This window comes from Mesocricetus auratus, unplaced genomic scaffold (genome assembly GCF_017639785.1).
Source record: "Mesocricetus auratus isolate SY011 unplaced genomic scaffold, BCM_Maur_2.0 Super-Scaffold_100019, whole genome shotgun sequence".
Taxonomy (NCBI): Eukaryota; Metazoa; Chordata; class Mammalia; order Rodentia; family Cricetidae; genus Mesocricetus; species Mesocricetus auratus.
In genome coordinates this window covers 22,547,143-22,567,168 of record NW_024429200.1, presented here as the reverse complement: position 1 = coordinate 22,567,168, position 20,026 = coordinate 22,547,143, and the positions used below count along the sequence as shown (strand labels likewise).

Sequence of the window (20,026 nt, the reverse complement as noted above, 5' to 3'; positions counted from 1 at the left end):
TTTGTAGTCTATTCATGCCTATTTTCCAGTTGTTTGAATATACTTATAATCTTCTAGGTTATCTTTATTAGGTGCCATCATTGTGGGATTAGTAATTTGTGGATGAAATATGGTATCTTCGTTTTCCAAATTGATTTCATGTCTGTGATGGGATTTGAACATTTGAAGTGGTTTGTTGAGTTCACTTCTCCATATTTCAGTGCAGGCATCTACAATGTTCATGAGAAGACTAAATCTCAATAGGGTTAAGAACACCATTTTCATTTGTGGGGCTGTTGCAGGAAATTTGTGGCAGAATTGGTAGCTAAGAAAAGGTAGCAACTTCCCTGCTTACTACACAAGGATGTGTAGTCTGGGCATCTGGAACAAAATTCCTGTGAGCTGTAACAGGCCTTGTATAGATTGCCGGTGGTGAGCGCATAGAGGGTCACCTTTGAAATCTGAATGTGTGGATGCCATTATATCTTGTGGAAACCTTAAGGTAATAGCATTTGAATATCAAAGAATTATGAAATTTCACAATTTTCAGTATCTGTTACATATCAAGCATAATTTTTCATCTTGACCACTCTGGAAGAAAGCCATAATTGTCTTCACCTTACAGAAGAGCAGGCCACAGCTTAGAGATAATGTGATTTGCCAACCACTGAATGATGAAGCTGTAATTCAGTCCAGGTGAATTTATTATAGTTCCCCTTTCTGGGTATTGGTTGGGGCCACTGTGGTTGTGAGTGACAGAACCCAATCAACTAGGCTTATCAATTAAAAAGAGGACATTTGATAAGTCTTGAAGACTAAATTGTGTGAATGTCTAGATAGAGAATTAGTCCAAAGGAGTCCGTGACTCCTAACACTGAAATATCTATGTGATATTTGTTCTGTGCTGGTTTATTTCCTTAGACTAGTTTTCTTCTCAGGTGGAGCTCACAGACTTCTATGCTTATCCCTTTCTGTGTCACAGATAACTCTTCCCTCCTATTTCCTTCCTTTTCTCCCTCTCTTCCTTCTTCCCTTCATTCTTTCCTTCTTCTCCCCTCTCTATTTTTTCTTTTGTCACCAAATTTATAGAATTATCTGACCCAACATAATTTTTCTACTTAGTTTTCTGACCCCAATTTTGATTATTTTAAAATACATCTATTTTATTTTAATTCAACCTCTTTGTCTCAGAATAGATAAATTTTAATAAATAAATTCTAATCTTTATAATTTTATTATATTGTTATTTTTATCTATTCATATTATTAGAAATATATGGAAACTACTCCTTTACACCCTTGTGAAGTGACTCAAAGTATTCAGGTTGTTGGTAGAGGTACATTGACTGCTCTGGTTTACTTTTGTGGTCATAAGATTGAACCATCTATATTACTGCAGTATGAAAACCACATACCCACTCCATGTTCCTAACTAACTTATGAGCTTTGCAAGGCAAGTTCCTCCTCCTCATGAAGCCTGTTGTCCTGCTGGATCAATACCATCTACTCTTGTTGCTAATTCCTCCTGTATATCTGCAAACCATTCAAGTCCCACCAATTAAAACAACAGTTTCCATTTCCCTCAAGTCACTACATGTCTCCGATTTCATAGCTTACAATTCTCTGCTGCTCTGGTCTTCATTTATCATCCATTTATATCTCAACACCTGAAATACAGTTTCTATTTTCATCATGTTCCTAAAACTGCATTGATGAAGGGATACCAGAGACCTCTTACTTATCAAAAGTGATCTATTTTTTTGTACTTACTATTTCACTATAATTGGTATCTTTATCTTGAAATCATTTCTTTGGTTTATGGACAGTCCCTTTCCTGCATTTCCTAGATATAGTTCATCACTAAGTTCTAATTGAAGTATTAATGAGACTTTTTAATAAGACTTAGTCCTTGCACGGAGAAGATGCTGTTGCTATATGCTTATATGTGCCTGATTTTTGATCCACTAGCTATCACAGATGGAGAAACAGGGTGTATGTGAACGAAGAGCAGAAGAGGACCAACCATGGGTTGGCTAGGCTTCATAGATCCGCTGTGACAGTTAAAAGCAAGCATCATGGGATGAGGGGGAAAAGTTTGACTATCTATTTTTGCATCTTGTTCTCAGCGCAGATGTGTTCTATGTGCTGTGTGTAATTTGTTCACCTGGCCATCTCTCTGAAGCAGCCTAGTATGCTTCTTTTACATACACTGTTCAGTAGTTTCATGAAATGAAGCTCTGCCGAGTGACTACATGGCAGAGCATCAAATTCTGCCAAGTGCCTGAGTAGTTGGTACTGGAGAGATTTCATACGGTTTTGTCCTCTCATTGTGCTGTGTTAATCTCCTTAAGCATGCTGGAGGATGGAGACTAAGAAGGGAAGTAGATGAATTTGAGGACTTGCACTTGCAGCTCCTGGGTCTCATTTTCTTATTCTTTGCAGAGAATGGGACAGGGAACAAGCTTCAAAGAAGAACCCAAAGCTTATCCATGCCCTTCGACGATGCTTCTTCTGGAGATTCTTCTTCTATGGGATCCTGTTATACCTAGGGGTAAGACTCTCACAGGTGAACATAGTATTATTGAGGTATCTATGGCATCTTGTTATCCTAATGGTAACACTCTTCATTGTAAACATAGTATCATGTATTACTGAGATATCTATGACATCTTGTTATCCTAGGAGTAAGATTCTCACTGTAAACATAGTATCATGTAATATTGAGATATCTATGGCATCTTGTTATCCTAAGGGTAAGACTCTCACTGTAAACATAGTATCATATATTACTGAGATATTTATGACATCTTGTTATCCTAGGAGTAAGATTCTCACTGTAAACATAGTGTCATGTATTATTCAGATAGTAAGTAGTTTTGTGATTATAGAAGGATGTAAGATATTTATAAGATTCTATTACAATTCTAAACACAAACCACCCAAAATTAAGGCAAGTGGAGACTCTTGAAATGCAGATTTCAATTTACAGTTTGTAATTAAAATGGATCCAGAAAATCAAATTATTTGTTTAAAATTTTTTCTCTTTTATGAATCCAAATCACATCTTAACCGTATATGAGATTGCTGGTACCTTTACTTTTCTGTATTCAAAAAGAGAATGTTTGGAGATAATATAGTGACAAGAGTAATTTAGTCAATTACCTGGAGGAATATTTATGATGTCTTGAAATTATAATATCTACATTGAATTGTTTCCCAAAAGAAGCAAAAGTTTAAGACGAGGCAGTGGGGTAAGCTTGAATGCATTTTGCCAGCTTATGTCTTCATCATTGTAAAGAGAATAGCAAGAATGGAAACCCAGGCTTGTGAGGTTTACAAACTTGACTTGGGTGTTGTTTTCTGTATCATCAGAGCATCACTTGATTCCATTTATGCATCCCTGCACAGAGGTAGATATTAGTTCAGCTTAAAACATCCCAGAAAGTTAAAGGACTTAAAGAAATCCTGGTACTAACAATGCCACAGTTCTTAAATTCCTGTGACTGCTATAAAGAAGGATCTGTCTCTTGTAATTAGACAAATAGAAATGAAGGTTGTGCCTTTGGCACTTTAACTTTATACACCCCTTCAATATGAATGGTCTTAGCAAATTTGGAATTCACTCCTCATCTTTCTGTCCCGCACCATGAGCCCCATATCTGGCTGCAGCAGACACTTTGAACTGTCTATAACCCTGCTGTATCTCAAGTATTTATTTATTGTCCACGTAGAGCGTCTGCCCCCATTTGTCTTCCCGAGATCCTGCAACAAGAACACTCAAATTCATAGCATCCTTCTTGAAAAGTAAGGAAATTTTACTGATCTTCACAGTGGCCAGTATCCAACTCGAGATAATTTGATACTTCTGTGTTTATTTTTTATCAGAATATTTACTTAATGAAAGAGAGGTTGAGCATTCCTTTAGATAATGTTTCTGTTCTTCATATATTTGTGAATGTGGTTCTGTGTCATGAGATGTTTTCTACCTAATTAATAAATCCTCTAATTTTACTGTAATTATTGGAATAAATTGCATTAAATTAAATTACAAGTCATTGGATATTTAAATTATTTCCATTTTATGGCTAGTGAACATAGTCCTTCAGTATACACCAATTTGATAAAAACTAAATCTTGGTGTAACTTCTAGACTCAAACTTTACAAATATAACTAGAAAATGTGTAATTTAATTTTCTAGTACTACATTGAGAAAGTTGAGTCTTTACTACCAATTGGTATTATCATCATTAAAATTTTAAGTGAAAAGAATATATTACTATTATTACCAGCATTATTTTTATGCTTTTATGTAGTCATTATGAATTTCTTTTCTGTATGTGAATTGCCCCTTTATCCTATTATTCTGGGTTTGTGTGTGTATGTGTGTTTGTCTATTTGATACTAGAATATTCTTTCTGGACTTTTGGTCTTGTAAATTTATTCTAGTAATTTTTAATTAAAACAATTTTAAGACATGGCCTTTCTCTGTAAGTGTGGTTGGCCTGCCTTGTCTGAAATTCACTATGCAGTCCAGACTGGTCTGAATTTTCAGAGAGCCACCTGCTTTTGCCTCCTGAGTGCTAGAATAAAGGCATTTGCCACCGCATGTGGACAAATTTTTATTTTCTAACCATTGTAATATTTTAATTGCTTCATAATCTATGCAGTATGTTTGTTTTTTATTTTATTTATGCTTTTGTTTACATTTATGCTTTTGTTTCAGACTTTAATAAAATTCAAACTTTATGCAAAGTGCAGGTATATTCAGTTTTACTTTTAATTTTGCTTTAAGGTTTGTTTATTTATAGGTATGTGCATGTGCTTGCATGTCTATGTGTTTACCAGATGTGTGCAGATACCACAGAGACAAGAAGAGGGCATTATGTTCCCTGGGACTAGAGTCACAGTTTTAAACTGCTTTAGGAAGGTACTGGGCACCAAACTCGAGTCCTCTAGAAGAACAACATCCTCTTAACTATCGAACCATCTCTCTGGCCCCAGCCAGTACTTCATTATGTCATGGATTACATTTAAATATTGAACCTACTTATAATTCATTTTGATATAAATATGTAGTATGTAATATATATATGTATATATAAGATTTTATTTTTTTAGTCAGGCTGTGGTGGTGCACACCTTTATTCCTAGCACTCAGGAGGCAGAGGCAGGTGAATCTCTGTGAGTTCGAGACCAACCTTGTCTACAAGAGATAGTTCCAGGACAACCTCCAAAGCCACAGAGAAGCCCTGCCTCAAAATGCCAAAAAGAAAAAAAGGAATTTAATTTTTTAAAGCTCAGATCCAATTTTTTCATTATTGATTGAATAAGCTTTACTTTCCCCACTGAATTAAGTGCCACACAATATATTTGGATCTTTTCCTGAGGTTTCTAGATAAATCAGTATACTTTGTTATGTGACATGAATAGTTTTATGGTTTTTTTTTTTTTTTGGTTTTTCGAGACAGGGTTTCTCTGGCTTTGGAGGCTGTCCTGGAACTCGCTTGGTAGTCCAGGCTGGTCTCGAACCTACAGAGATCCGCCTGCCTCTGCCTCCAGTTTTATGGTTTAATAGCCACTAACTTAAGTTATTGTTTTGGAGGCTGTCGGTCCAGCCTGGCCTCGAACTCACAGAGATCCGCCTGCCTCTGCCTCCCGAGTGCTGGGATTAAAGGCATGCGCCACCACCACCCCGCAAGTTTATTGTTTTTATTCTTCAAATGGTTTCAATTAGTATTTATTCCCAAAAGGAATTCACAGTAATTTCATATTTTAATAAATTATATTTAACAAATATTTATTGATTAGGTACACTTACTAGATATATAGCATGTGCCATTGGAACTCTTGCAGCAGTAAATATAGATAGCCCCTGCTCTGGTGCGAATTTTTTTATTTTTAAAATTAATCTTTTAAAAATATTAGGGGAAACATAATCTTTGCGATATTTAGTTTTTCTTAGTTCAATTAGTTTTACTATACTTAATAGTATCTGGAGTGAATCACATTATATATTAATAATGGTGCTTTTTGCTTTTTATTTATAATATTCATAACAATAATTTTCTTATTAAATTACCTTAGAAGTTTCAGAAAGATGTTAAGTGGCCACTATAGCCAGTATTCTTTTGTATTTCTGACTCCAAAGGCTGTGTTTTCCACCATGATGCTGATTCCTGGTTCTGGAGGAGCTTCTTTTCTAGGTTAATAAGGAATATTTATATTCAGCTTTGTTGGAACTTTTACCAGATCAAGATATCAATTTTGAAATTAGTTTCTCTGTTGTCACAGTTATATTCACAGATGGTTCAATAGTGTATTGGTATTCCATTAGTTGATTTCTCAGTATTACCTGCCTTAATGTTCTAAAGGTAAAGCTAAAACTTGCTTAAAACATGTGAAGGTGATAATGATATTACTTAGCGGCTGCACAAGACATAACAAAGAGATTTTAAACCACATATGCTAGGCAAACACTCTACTCTTGAGCTAAGCTCCCAGCTTCAGAACTTGTGGTTTTTCTGTTTTTGTTTTTGTATAAAGATGCCTTGGGGGTAAGTCCATATAATTTAGCTGGAAACCTGAGTTTGCCCTGCTATTTTCATCTGAACTTTTCTTTATAGTCTGAATATCTACTCAATGCAGACTCTCCTGTCTCTAGAAACATCTGACATTTCAGGTACGATGGAAGTGGCTTAAGGATATGCATTACAGTGACTTTGAGCTCTGTCGTTGAAAATCTTATAATAACCCAGGTGTATCCATCTTGAAGGGGTTCAAACTTCCCCTGGGAGGCTACTGAGACCTAAAATTATTCCCACTTGAGTGCAATCCCTTTTAGCTATTTTTATTTGACCACTTACCCAGGTAATAGATGGTCTTTTGGTTGAAAGGAAGTGTATGCAGACTGGCCTGGACTTCATAATCCTTCCTTTGCAACCCCCCAAGATAGGATTATGGTCATGTGTCAAAATTCCTGGCCCTGAATGGTCTTTTGAACTCACACTTTTCAGTTCTGTACATTTATGAGAATATATATATATATATATATATATATATATATATATATATATATATATATAAACTCATGTCATACTTTCAGGGATGATGTTATAAGAGAGGACCCTCTGGTTTATCAGAGTTTACCAATGAGGAGAGCTTCTCAAACAATAAAAGTGACTGAGGGGACACAGAGTGTAGATACACTGAATAAGAGTACTGAAGAAAAAGAGTCATGAACTTAAGAAGGAGTTACGGTTGGTCATGGATGGAGTTTGAAGGGAGGGAGAGCGTCATAGAAATGATACATAAAGTATTTGTGTATAAAATTCTCAAAAATAAATGTAAAAAAAAAAGAAATTTGAGTTTTATGATCCTGAGTTTAGTGTTCATATTGTCTTAAACATGGATATTAAGCTTCTTCCATTTTCTAAGTGTAAGAATAAGTAAATTATATCCTGTTTTATGCCACATAAAATTTTTGAATATTGTACTGGTTGTTATCTTATTTAAAATAGCTTTCCATTTCATGTGGTGAAAATGAGGGCACTTCTATTTCTGAAAATAATCTGAGCAACAGGGGACATTCAGCTTTCATGTTCCAGTAGTGATTTTTGAGAAGGACTGTGCTTTATAGGTTAAGCTAGGTATCAGTTACCATTATGTTTTTTTCCACATAAAAAATGTCAGGTGGATCTGTGAATGGTTCCATTGTAAATAGCAGAGAATATGATACATGAAAGAGATTAGGAAAAATAGTAGAAGGAGAGAGGCAAGACATGCAGGTCTTGTCCCTGAGTGATAACAGAACTATGTGGTAATGAGGTTCATGCTGGGATTTACAGATGATCCTGTCATTGAAATTTTTCAGTGAAGAAACAAACTGAGTATCAGCTCTTCCAGAGTGATACTACTGTGTCTTTGTGGGATGACCTATGTTTTCCAAAAGATGAATATGCCGTTATTTGAGACAAGATGAAATCTTAACTCAGTAGTAGCAATATGTAAAATAGGCATTCAATTCAGGGTAATACAAGTTATGGTTTTTATATTAAGATTCAATGAAATAACTAAGCAAATAAATCTATCAAGATAAAGATGGTAGGTTATAAGAAACTATACTGGGGATCCAACATCAGCAGAGAGTTTAGTTCAAACTAGTTAACAGAAGAAAAAATATAAACTTATAATTTTTAACTTGAAAAATTCTGTTAAAACTAAGCTTTTAAAATACTTATTTTTCCTCAGGATGACCTCTTTAATCTTCATAAACAAGATTTATTTCTTAGAAATAGTTACGTATATTTTGTGCAATATGACATTTAATACAGTCTCTAACTTGTCTTTGATTTCTCTCATCTTACAAAAAAACCAAGACCATAATAGACAAGTATAAAACACCACATTTGCATCTGTGCAGACATAGATATCCTGATAAAAAGGCATGTTAGATACATTTAGAGTAAATGAGGTAGCTATATGATACATATATATATACATATATAAAGATAAATGTATAAAATGCTTTTAGTTTAAAAAACCATTTTGAGGACTTTTCTATGACATTTAAAATTCACATCTAGGTCATATTATCCTGAATATCCTGCTTAGTTTCTAATTTAATTCTACATCTAAATATGTTAAAGATGTTTAGCTATGTGATAAAAATATAAAGTATATATAAGATGAAGTACACTAAGAAGTACACTTTAAAAGCAAGTTTTATTCACTAAATATCACAAACTATTATTAGCATATTATAACTAGGTAAGAGGTTAAAAATTTGCTTTTTCATACCTGCCTTTTTATTTGTCATAATTCAAATTCACTTAAATGTGGCCACATTGTATTTCAACTTCGTGATGATTTTGGAATCTTTTTGAAAAATTTGAATCTTCTGTTATATCCAGAGCTTTGATTTATACTGTTCTGAAGTGAAGCTCTGTATATAAGTACAGAATGAGCAACTACACCAGGCAAATGATCACTGACTGTTATAGTAGGAGGGAGGTACTGTAGAAAACATGGTCATCTTTTTGGGAATTGTGGGACAGGTAATATTGCCACTTAAATTTTTCAAAAATTATTGTAGAGAACAGTAAAAAGCAAAATAATGCTCTTCATTCCTAGGTGAGTCAGTGAGACGTAGAGGTAACCAATTAGGATCATGTCTATCTTAATCTTCTTGTGGGAGTTAGCCCTAAATTTCTATTTTACTAAGTCATTATGAAACAAAAATTGTAATTCCTAATTTGAAGCTGTTTAGCAAGATATATAAGATTTAGAGTTCCTGGGTTCAAACTTATTCATGTACATTTGAAAAGTTGATGAGTTTGTTGGAAACTGGCCCAATGTAAAGTGTTATAGTATACCTTACTGAAGCCACTATTCATCCAGGTTTTAGTGAACACCTCACACAAACTTGTCTCGAAGTGACTTTTGCTAAAACTAATAACCAAGTCTTATTTCAGAGTATAAAATCTCACTATGAAATCATGAGGGTATTCTAAGACAAGGAAATGAAATGTAATCTGTTTTTTCCTCCTGCAGGAAGTCACCAAGGCTGTCCAGCCTCTCTTGCTAGGAAGAATCATAGCTTCCTATGATCCAGATAACAAGGCGGAGCGCTCCATTGCCATTTACCTAGGTATAGGCTTATGTCTTCTCTTCGTTGTCAGGACGCTGCTTCTTCATCCAGCCATTTTTGGCCTTCATCGCATTGGAATGCAGATGAGAATAGCTATGTTTAGTTTGATGTATAAGAAGGTAAGACTTAAGGGGGTGTTTTTGATTAGCTCTGTTTCGTTATTTCAGTGCTGGGGATAGAACTCAGCATTTCCTGTATGCCACCAAGCTCTTTGCTGGGTTTGCCACCCTGCACGGTCTCATATATTTTACATGACATATCTTAAATACCCTGAATTATATTGTGAGCTCTAAAAAGGATAATTTCATGTGTCTGTGAAATAAATGGCAGGAATAAGTACTGTTATGAGTTATCTATCCTTGGTAATTCAATTTGCTTCAGTGTGGAATTATTAAGTACCTTCTATAACAACAGTATTGCAGGTACCATTTTTAGTGGAAGGATCTGAGTGGTTTTGTTTTTGGGGTTTTGTTGTTGTTGTTTCTTGAATTACTAAAAATTGAATCCAGGACTTCATACACAATAAACAAGTGCTACAGCAGTGGGCTAAATCACCATTAATTTTTCGTCTACCTTTTTTTCCGTTAAAATGACAAATATTATTGAAAATATCATGTTATGCCAAAGTGTAATTTCTCATTGTTAATTATAACTTGAGCAATACATTTCCACTTACCCAGCTACCACAGATGGCAAACATTGGTAACACTCACCTACTGTCTTACTGAGTTGAATCTTTGTCATCTAGTGAGTCTTGCAACTATAAAGTTTTTGAAATAGTACATACATAGAACTCATATAAGAACTTAGTTTGCTTTTCTGCATGTGTTAGCTAGGCAAAAGCCTAAATTGTCTAGGAATGACTTAAATCAATTCCACTGAACATTTAGCTACCTAAATGTTATCTAAAATTCTGATAAAATTCAGAGTCATTTCAATGGCATGTGCTTTCTCCAGTCTGTGTATGTGACTGTGTTACTCTACCAAGTGATCAAATAGATGTGTTGGGGCACCATTTATATATTCCCTTGTTCGTTGGTATTTTCTTCCTTCAATTACACACTTTATATGCTTGATTTATAAGGGCTATGGACCTGAAATTGACCTCTAACAAGTAATGCATAACATCACAATGGTACATACTCAAGGCTAATTGTGTAATAAAATCTTGATAGCCATACTTTATTGTTAAAAAAAAAAGACCTTTATGGAGCCACAGAACAACAAAAAGGAGTCTGAAGTTTAATTGAATCTCTTAAGCTACAATCTCATCAATTCCTAAGTCCCAGGAAAACATGATGATAAATCATCAAAACATTTTATAGATCATTTCTAGTGTAGAATCTACATAACTTGCTGCCAAAGAAAGTTGAATTTATTTTAAGAAATATCTGTTAAGTACATATTGCAATGGTAATAACTAAGGATGTATATGTCACACTAATAGATGATTTAAATGTCATCGAATTTGATCTACCCACAACTCTCTACTGTAGGTAGTGTTATCTCTCTTTTTTTAAAGGAAACTGAGACCTATAAAGGAAGAGTATTATATAAAAGCTACTTCAAAATTTCAAAATAGGTATTTCACAGTCTTTGAAGTAAAATGGTTTCTGGGCATTAGGAAAATCAAAAGTATGGAAATATAGTACTGAGGCAAAAGGGATGTGAAATAAAACAAGGATTACAGTTAATTTGTGAAAAAGTCCTCGTGTACCATTTAATACGTGTCCTTTAAACACACTAATGTAGAGTTTGAGGCTCTCCCGCATGCATTCTCATCTCAACATCAACTACCTGTGATGGCTGATCACTTAGTTTACCTTGCAAACCACACTTACATAACTATGTTGGCTTAATGCCACAGCATGAGCACATCTTCATGTTGCTTTAGTTTGGTCCCTAATTACACTTTGTCTTTGCTGCCATGTCCCATTCCCTTCCCCATATCCATGCTGTCTCAGAGTCATGGCAAGAGGAATATAGGGTTCTTCCTAAAATATTTCAAATTTCATACTTGAGACAGTCACTCCCATAGCCATTAATACTGAAAACGACTGCAAACACAAACTAAACTTTGCCCATGAATTTGAAGATTGTCAAAATAACTGAATAAATATTTAGCTTCATGTTTTACTCTATACATAACTTTGCCTGACATTGAAACTTTTTCTAAGACACATGTAATCTACCTCAGGGAGTTCTCCCTCTTCTCCCATTGCTCCAATAACATTTTGTAATTAATTACCCTACCTCTCCATCTTTGCCTGTCTAAAAATTATCCATCATGTTAGTTCCATCTCTATGAAATCACTCATATTTTTCTAATCCAAAGTATGAGCCCACTCAACTTTTTGCATTCTTTAACTAAATATATATATTATATATATATACATACATACACACATACATATATATATTTAGTTAAGGAATATATATATATATATATATATTCTAGGTTACTCTCAGGCAAGAATTATATACTGATAAATATTAAACCTGATGTATACAGGACAATGGTTTGTATCTATTAAATATTCAACAAATATTCAACAAATATGTGACGAGTTGAAAAAAATAAATGGTGCTTTGCTGCCAAAGCCATCTAACCAAATAAAATAATATTAAATTTCACAAAACATTATTCTATTTCATGATCATAATTTATGTCATATTAAATCATTAATTTCTAAGTTATTATAACATACTTTTATTTACTTTGACGGTACTTTTATTCCACAGAAATGGTGAAGGAATTTATGCAATAGTGAAGACCAGGTTTCACTACCCTAGGTTCCATCCTTGATTTTTGAATTTATAAACATTTTTTCATTATTTGAAATTTTAATATACATATACAATTAATTTCAGTCATTTTTGTCCTCAGTTTCTCTCACATTCCCTGCCCTCTCCCACTGGAACTCATTTTAGCAAGTCCCTTTCCAATCAATTCCGTGTCTTTTGTGTGTGGTCGGTCCACTGATTTTTAACAAGAGCATAGTGGAAGATTACTTAGTGGAGCAAGGGCAGCTTATCTGTGTTACATTAATGACAAGATAACTCGACAGCTCTCCCTAACAAGCATGAGGCTGCCCCATCCATCCTGAAAGGTCTCATCCTATGCAGATAACCTCAGCTGTAAAGAGTTCATGAGTGCAGCTGATATGTTCTGTGAGAACACTTCTTTCGACTGTCTACCTTTGCTAAGCTCAGCCCTTATATTCTTTGTGCCCCTTTTCTGTCATGTTCTCTGAGTCACGGGGCAGGGAAGAGAGTGACATAGCCATCTTATTTATCACCACCATTCCACCCTCACTTAGTTACCACGGTTGGGTCAGTTGTAGGTTTCTGCAGTCACCAGCACCCATTGTCCTAAGAAACTTTTCTGATAATGGCCGAGTGCAAACCCGAAATGGGAGTAGTGAGAAGATAGCTTGATAATTTGACCATTTTAGCAGAACAACAATTATTTCGCTACCTCTTGTAGCCAGAGGCCTCCCTAGACAGAGACTCTTAACCAGGTTACAGAACCAAACATTAATTCCCTAATGTGGAGCAGGCTTTAGCTTCAGTCAGAAAGGCTAGTCACCTCCATAAAACTCATACTACCGCTGTACTAGTGGACACATTTTGCAAAGAGACGAGGTTTTTATAGTTTACTAGAGTCACAGCTGGTAAGAGGACGCTCTTTCTTCCCCAGCAGTTTGCATACACCTCTGATACTACAAAAACTAGCCAGCAGGGAGGAAGCTTAGAGCTCAGCTCCATGTCCTGTGACTGTAGTATACAGTATATTCAGCAATAGAGTCTTACCCTTAAGTTCTGGAGGGCAACCAAGAGCATTGGCAAAACCCTGTGTTGTTTGGGAGAACCTCTGAGATCTCCCTGAGCAGTCACTCATAGGAGGGTACCCCATACACATACCCAGCGCTGGAACTTTGATTACTCATGTCCTTTGAGAGGAATATCATCCATGGAGGAGACCTCTATTCAAAATTTTTATGATTGTTTTTTGTTTGTTTGTTTGTTTGTTTGTTTAAAACTTTATTATTAGCAAGGCAGTGATTGTGACTGCTTTTAATCCTGGTACTCGGGAGGTAGAGGCAGGTGGATCTCTGAGTTCAAGGCCAGTCTAATCTACAGAGGGAGTTCTAGGACAGCCAGGGCTACACCAAGAAACCCTGTCTCAAAAAAAAAAATAAAAACAAAAACAACCTTTATTGTTAGAACTGTATAAGAGTGATACTCAAAGTGTAAATTTTAAACTCAAATATATATAATATTATATAGTTCCAGCTATTATTGATTTCTCAAGGCATGATATATATTACAGGCAAGACAAGCATTAATAATAATGTTCCCAAATTAAATCATCCTGGTAATTGCAGTTTGGGGACACACTTCATTATCACATGGCATGACATGTGTTTCCTTGCAGTATCTTCAAGAGAGACAGAGTATGAGTAAATGGGTCTCTGCCAGTGTATTTTTGTATGCTTGTTAGATTGTATTACTGCAAATAGTATTCTTACCCCACAGTCCATGTCGAACTCCATTCTGCTAAAGTTAATTTAGTTAAATCTGGGTGATTCTGAAGCCACTCAACAGAGGGAATACTTCAGCCACCCAAAGCAGAGGGAAGGTGGATGTCTACCCCCCTGCTTTGTGAATTCTCACACCTCACTTAGGACACTCTACACCCCTCACCTGTGCTATGGAATTGTCACACCTCACTTAGGACATTGCGCATCTCTCACCTATCCTATGAACCTGGCTCTGAGATGCTGTCATTAATGAAGTCTTAAGATTGTGTTTTTAAAAGCAAACTTATAAAATAGTTTTCCACGTGACTTTTCATTTATCCTTACTTTTGGTTACCTTCTCTCTTCTCCTTGCTTTCCCCTTTCCTCCCATCCCTCTCCCAGCAGAGATGTCTCCACGCTCATCCCGCAGCCCTGGCTACCATTTCATGTCTGGTATAATGCTGTTCTCACTCCCTCTCTCTGATGCCCTTTTCTCATCCTTCTGACTTTTACCAATACATAGTTCTGCTTAATATTCTAAAAATTCACAGCTAAGATTCTCACATAAGGAAGAACTGGTAGCATTTGTCTTTCTGGATCTGACTTACCTAACAGAGTATAATATTTGTTTCCAGTTTTAAAAACAAAGTAAGAAAATTCCCCAAAACTCAAACAAATAGACTCAAAAAGATAAAAAGACCCAAGCTCACACTTTACAAATGGATATTTAAATCTGGTATCACTTTTATTGTCAAAGACAAAAATCTTAGTTTCCATATGACAGGAAATATAAAAAACAGATATTTCAATGTAGTATTTGCTCTTTAGTCGAACATTCATAAAGCTGAGAAGGTATGAAACTAAGAATATGAAACAAGGCTGGCCCTCCACTTAAGATACATGCAGTCACACCTTCCACTTTACTAATTGTTTCTTATGAATTCATTTTACCTTTGTTTGTTGATATCACCTAACTTCCCATTTTTCTTTTAGACTTTAAAGCTGTCAAGCCGTGTTCTTGATAAAATAAGTATTGGACAACTTGTTAGTCTTCTTTCCAACAACCTGAACAAATTTGATGAAGTATGTACCCACTGATTAAATGTCTTATGCATTTTATTAGAAACCAACCCTAAATGAAGATTTATCCTGCACCACATAACAGTGATAAGTATCAAAGTCCCACCCATCCCTAGTATAGCTATTTCTGGAAACTGGGGAAGATAAATTGTGTCAGTGAGCACCATTCTGAGGTCAGGTAAAATTGCCCAACTCAAACATACCTCAGCTTGCTCTTAATAAGGTTTTTCAAGATTTAATCCTTATCAGACTTTGCTTCCTTTTAATCATACTTTAAATTGTTATTTACTTTGGCTAAATATGATACTCTGAGTAGTTCTTGTTCTATGCTGTCTTATGTCACACACAAGTAAATTCAAGGTCCTTGAGGACAAATACTGTGTTTTGTTTATCTTTGCACTTCCAGTATTTAACGTAACAAGGGTTAAAAAAATTTCTATTGAATTGAGTACCAGATGTTGATCTGTACAAACAGTGTGTGTGTGTGTGTGTATGTACACCTAGTCTCTGAGGAGAGTCTTTTGTTGTCACTTGTTCTAACTTGAGGACACTTAACTTTATTTAAAAAGGATATTAATTAATTAAAATCTGGGCACAATTCCTAAGATATCCAATCCTATTACACTTGGGGAAAAAAATCATACTTTGAAATGTAGTGACTTGAAATTTTTACCTTGAGTAACCTATCTTTGCATTGATTAAACCCAGTGCTATGCTTCCATATCAAGAAATCTAAATATAAATGTGCTCAGAACCATGAATACCTTGACTGGATAAGTCCTGGGTGCTCATTTGTTTTTTTCCCTGTATGTGTTTCTTTGCTTGTTTTTTGAGGGTGGAGTATAACATACCACTTGCTTTTCTCTGTGTTTTTATGTTTCAGGGACTTGCCTTGGCACATTTTGTATGGATCGCTCCTTTACAAGTGACTCTCCTGATGGGTCTTCTCTGGGAGTTGTTACAATTCTCTGCCTTCTGTGGCCTTGGTTTACTGATAATCCTAGTCTTTCTTCAAGCTGTTTTAGGGAAGATGATGGTGAAGTACAGGTAGTGATCTTTGTCACAGCTTGAAGAAATTTAACTTGGGATTTTCTATGTCCTGAAGAGAAAACTATGGGATATCACTAAGGAGTTATTTTAATGGTGTCAATAATACATCATATACCAGAAAGGGTTTTTTCCCTTATTGGTCTACAGAATATACTCATATAATTAAAGTGGCTATAGCATTGATATGAAATGGAAGGAATGTCTAAATTTTGTATAGAATTTATTGACGTTTTCTACTCCATATTGTTGGTCATTCTACCAAAGTCATTACTTTTATTACAGAATGAATCTGTGGTATGAGTCATGTGACATGCTTATGGCAGAGAACATGTAAAGCTTGCCAGCTGAAATGTCATAGAAATCTTTTATATACTGTTTTCATTTGTTTCACAAAGTGGAAATAATCTCACCTCTCTGATAAAGGTTGGATTAAGGACAAAGACTAAAATTCATTAAGCAGTGGGTGTCTTCCATTTAGGAGGCATCTACTAAATGATAGCTTTATTTTTGTTACAATTTGACTTGTTTCTGCTACTGATTGATTGATCAATTGATTGGTTTACAGAGAACAAAGAGCTGGAAAGATCAATGAAAGACTTGTGATCACATCAGAAATTATTGATAATATCCATTCTGTTAAGGCATATTGTTGGGAATCAGCGATGGAAAATATAATTGAAAACCTGAGACAGTGAGTTGATATCATTACAATATTGTTCCAATTTTATACTTAACTTTTAAACGTGACTGCTCCGGTAAAAATCAAGCGTATGTCCTGAGGTGTACCATTATTTATACATCAGTTGCATATAGTCATTTTGATGAGTTAATGGTTTGTTTTGTTTTTGAGACAGGGTCTCAGTTTGTAGGCTTGGCTAGCCTGGAACTCAGTATGTATATCAGGCTGCCCTAGAACTTAAAGATATGTGCCTCCATGTTCTGCCCTGGCTTATGGTTTTACATAGTTAACCCAGGAGTTCTTTTGCACTGCAAGGATATGTAACCCTTCCTTATGAGTCTTCTGCAATTGATCATAATTGCTTAATACCCTTAGTTTAATTAAAATAATAATGAAGATGAGGGAGGCTAATTGAAATCATAAATGGAACTCCTAAAACGAGTAGTTCTGAGAGAAAAGGGAGATACTGTGTAACACTGTTCTTTTCATGTTATGATTTACCAAAGGTTAAAGAAAGCCACATTTGGACAAAGTGTACCTGTTATTCTGAACCTTCAGAATAATGACAAAGGAATTTTCCTCAGTATTGTCCATGCAAATTGCTCACAGGATGGAAAGTCAGTCCCTGTAACAAAAGCCACCTCATGAGATGTTGTCAGTACTTGGCACCTGTGTGTGTTGCCTTCTTTCACCTCAGATAACCTTTCACAGATTAGTAAAGATTATATCTGGGGAGAAAAAAAGTACAGCACACACTGACATGTAATTACTGAGATAATTTGGAGTAAAAAAAATTGAGCATTGCTGTAGCCGTGTAACCAGTTTTCTGTAGTTGACTTCTCTGTTCTACCTACAATCAAGGAAGGGTTTAGACTTTTGCGGAGCAGAGATGCATCATTAAGGAGACGACTAATTTAAACATGAGGACACTTGGAGTGTCTCACAGGGAAACGTGTCTTTGCAGTGGTGAATTGAGGCTGTTTCATATTCAGGCTGTTGGAGCCCAATAGACAATGGTAACTGAGCCGCAGGTGTGTGATTGGAACAACAAAGGAAATGCAGAAATGTTAAGTCCTTTGCCATGTAAATAGAAAGAGCAGGAGAGTATTTATTTCTCAAACATTACTAGTCACCTGCTTTTGTTATACCTTTCAAGATAAATCCAGGAAAGGCACTGCATTTTCTTTCCAGAAACATCCTCAAAGATCTTGGGGGGATTGTTCAGTTGATGAGTTGTTTTGCACATTAACAAGTTCAGTGTTCCAGTACACTCTGCCTAAAAACAGTCACAGCAGGGGTTGTGAGGTTATCAGATGATCCAGTTTCCTCAGACCTCATGATAAACTTACAGACAAGTCATTCCTGTGGCTGACTTTTTCTGACATTGGTATTTTACCCCTCTCTTCCTCAAAAGATAAAATCCATATTTCCTACTCTGTATTTTGGTTTGGCCGATTCTGCTAACATTTGTCTGGTTGTAACCTGCCTGATACAGCATGAAATTGTTACCTGAAAAAGCTGGAAAGTGTTGACGTAAAAGGGATAGTAAGAATTTCTTTTACTTAGCAGAGCAAATACAATGTTCTAGGAGAGACTGACAAGATACTTTTTCAGAAGGATGATTACCTCAGCCTGGGCTGCTGCTGAACAGGGCCAAAGGCTGTACAAATCTCTTTGAAAAACAAATCTTTTATTGCTCTTCAGTAATAAAAGGACTTTAATTTTTTTTATAAGAAACTGTTAGAATGTTTTTAAGGCTTAAAATGGTAGGGATTTTTATAATAGTTCCTAGATGATTCTGTTGTTTATGGATCAATTATTATTTTTCCAATAAGACCTCTCCTTTGTCAGCTGTTGCTAATATATTTGAACAATTTTGACACCTTGCTAACATTTTTTAAACATTTCTGTCATTTTATAAATACCAACTTCATCGATACTATTCATCTCTAAAAGAAAAGGACTATACATTGCATTCTATTAGACTTTCTGCTATGTCATCATCTAAGCTTAAACACTTTTCTACAAGGGAGGTATTATGTTTCTCTTTAGTGATGGAGTCATAGGTAAAACAGGCAGAACCCAAACCATGATCCACCTTCAATACAAATACTGAAAGATAAAACACGGCAACTAATTAGGCTGATCATAATACAGGTTATATACATGTCCTCTATCAGTAAGCTCAGTATTACAGTGTTTTCTTTGAGGACTTAAAAAGATTTCCTTTTAATTCTAATACTTGAGAATGACAGCTGTTTCTCTGAATTATGTATGTAGAAGTATGTAGAAGTGTAGTGCCTGCATGCCAGGCCCTCCTACACCAGACTGTAGATCTGCTATTCCTCATTTTGTGTTTAGCATTGACCTTTGTCTGCACAAGAGCCAGTTGAGGATGATCACAAGTGACTTGAAGCTCTATGGCTTCAAGAGTGGGAAGAAGGACGAGTGGGGCTGAGGTTGAGGACAATATTGCTCTCTGCTGGTGACATCTCAATCATGTTACCATCTTCTGTGGTCCTTGCTTTCCGCCTGATAAAGCATTTAACTTTCTCCTGTATGGTTTACAAAACAGTAGTTCACAGCTGGAGGTCAGACTTGAGGATTGCAACTACAGAGAGGCCTGACTGTGGATAATTGCACTGAAGTGAGAGAGATGAGGGAGTGGCTGGTCCCTGGTCTTTGAAGAACCACCTACAACAGAATGGCTTGGCTTCTTTGACTCAAGAGCTAGTACAGCATCTCAGCATCAGTAGACAGGCTTGGAGAAGAGACTGCCCAGTAACACATTTCTCGGGTGCTTGGTATACACTTTAACAGCTGAGAACCTCTCCTCATGCCATTGTCAATGCTATTTAAAGCCAAGCTAGAATCTCTAAAACGTTAAGAATCTGTCGGATCATGTTTGATAACTGTAACATTATTTTCCCTTCCACACATCATTTCACATTATAATAATGAAGTTACTAGAGATAAAAAAATAGTATAAAATTGAAATCTATTCAGGTAATACAATTTAAATTAATTTTAATAATATAATCAAAATTTTAATTATAGTAATTATAGCTC

At 35.4% G+C, this 20,026-nt stretch overlaps 1 protein-coding gene across 1 annotated transcript in view; it reads left to right on the top strand.

Annotated features, from left to right (window-relative positions):
• Nucleotides 1-20,026, top strand: part of Cftr (CF transmembrane conductance regulator) — a 137,552-nt gene that overhangs the window by 25,984 nt on the left and 91,542 nt on the right. Inside the window, exons 3-7 of the mRNA XM_040728649.1 lie at nucleotides 2,421-2,529; nucleotides 9,529-9,744; nucleotides 15,142-15,231; nucleotides 16,112-16,275; nucleotides 16,844-16,969. Of these exons, the coding sequence (XP_040584583.1) occupies nucleotides 2,421-2,529; nucleotides 9,529-9,744; nucleotides 15,142-15,231; nucleotides 16,112-16,275; nucleotides 16,844-16,969 (705 nt within the window). The remainder of the gene's footprint in view (nucleotides 1-2,420; nucleotides 2,530-9,528; nucleotides 9,745-15,141; nucleotides 15,232-16,111; nucleotides 16,276-16,843; nucleotides 16,970-20,026) is intronic.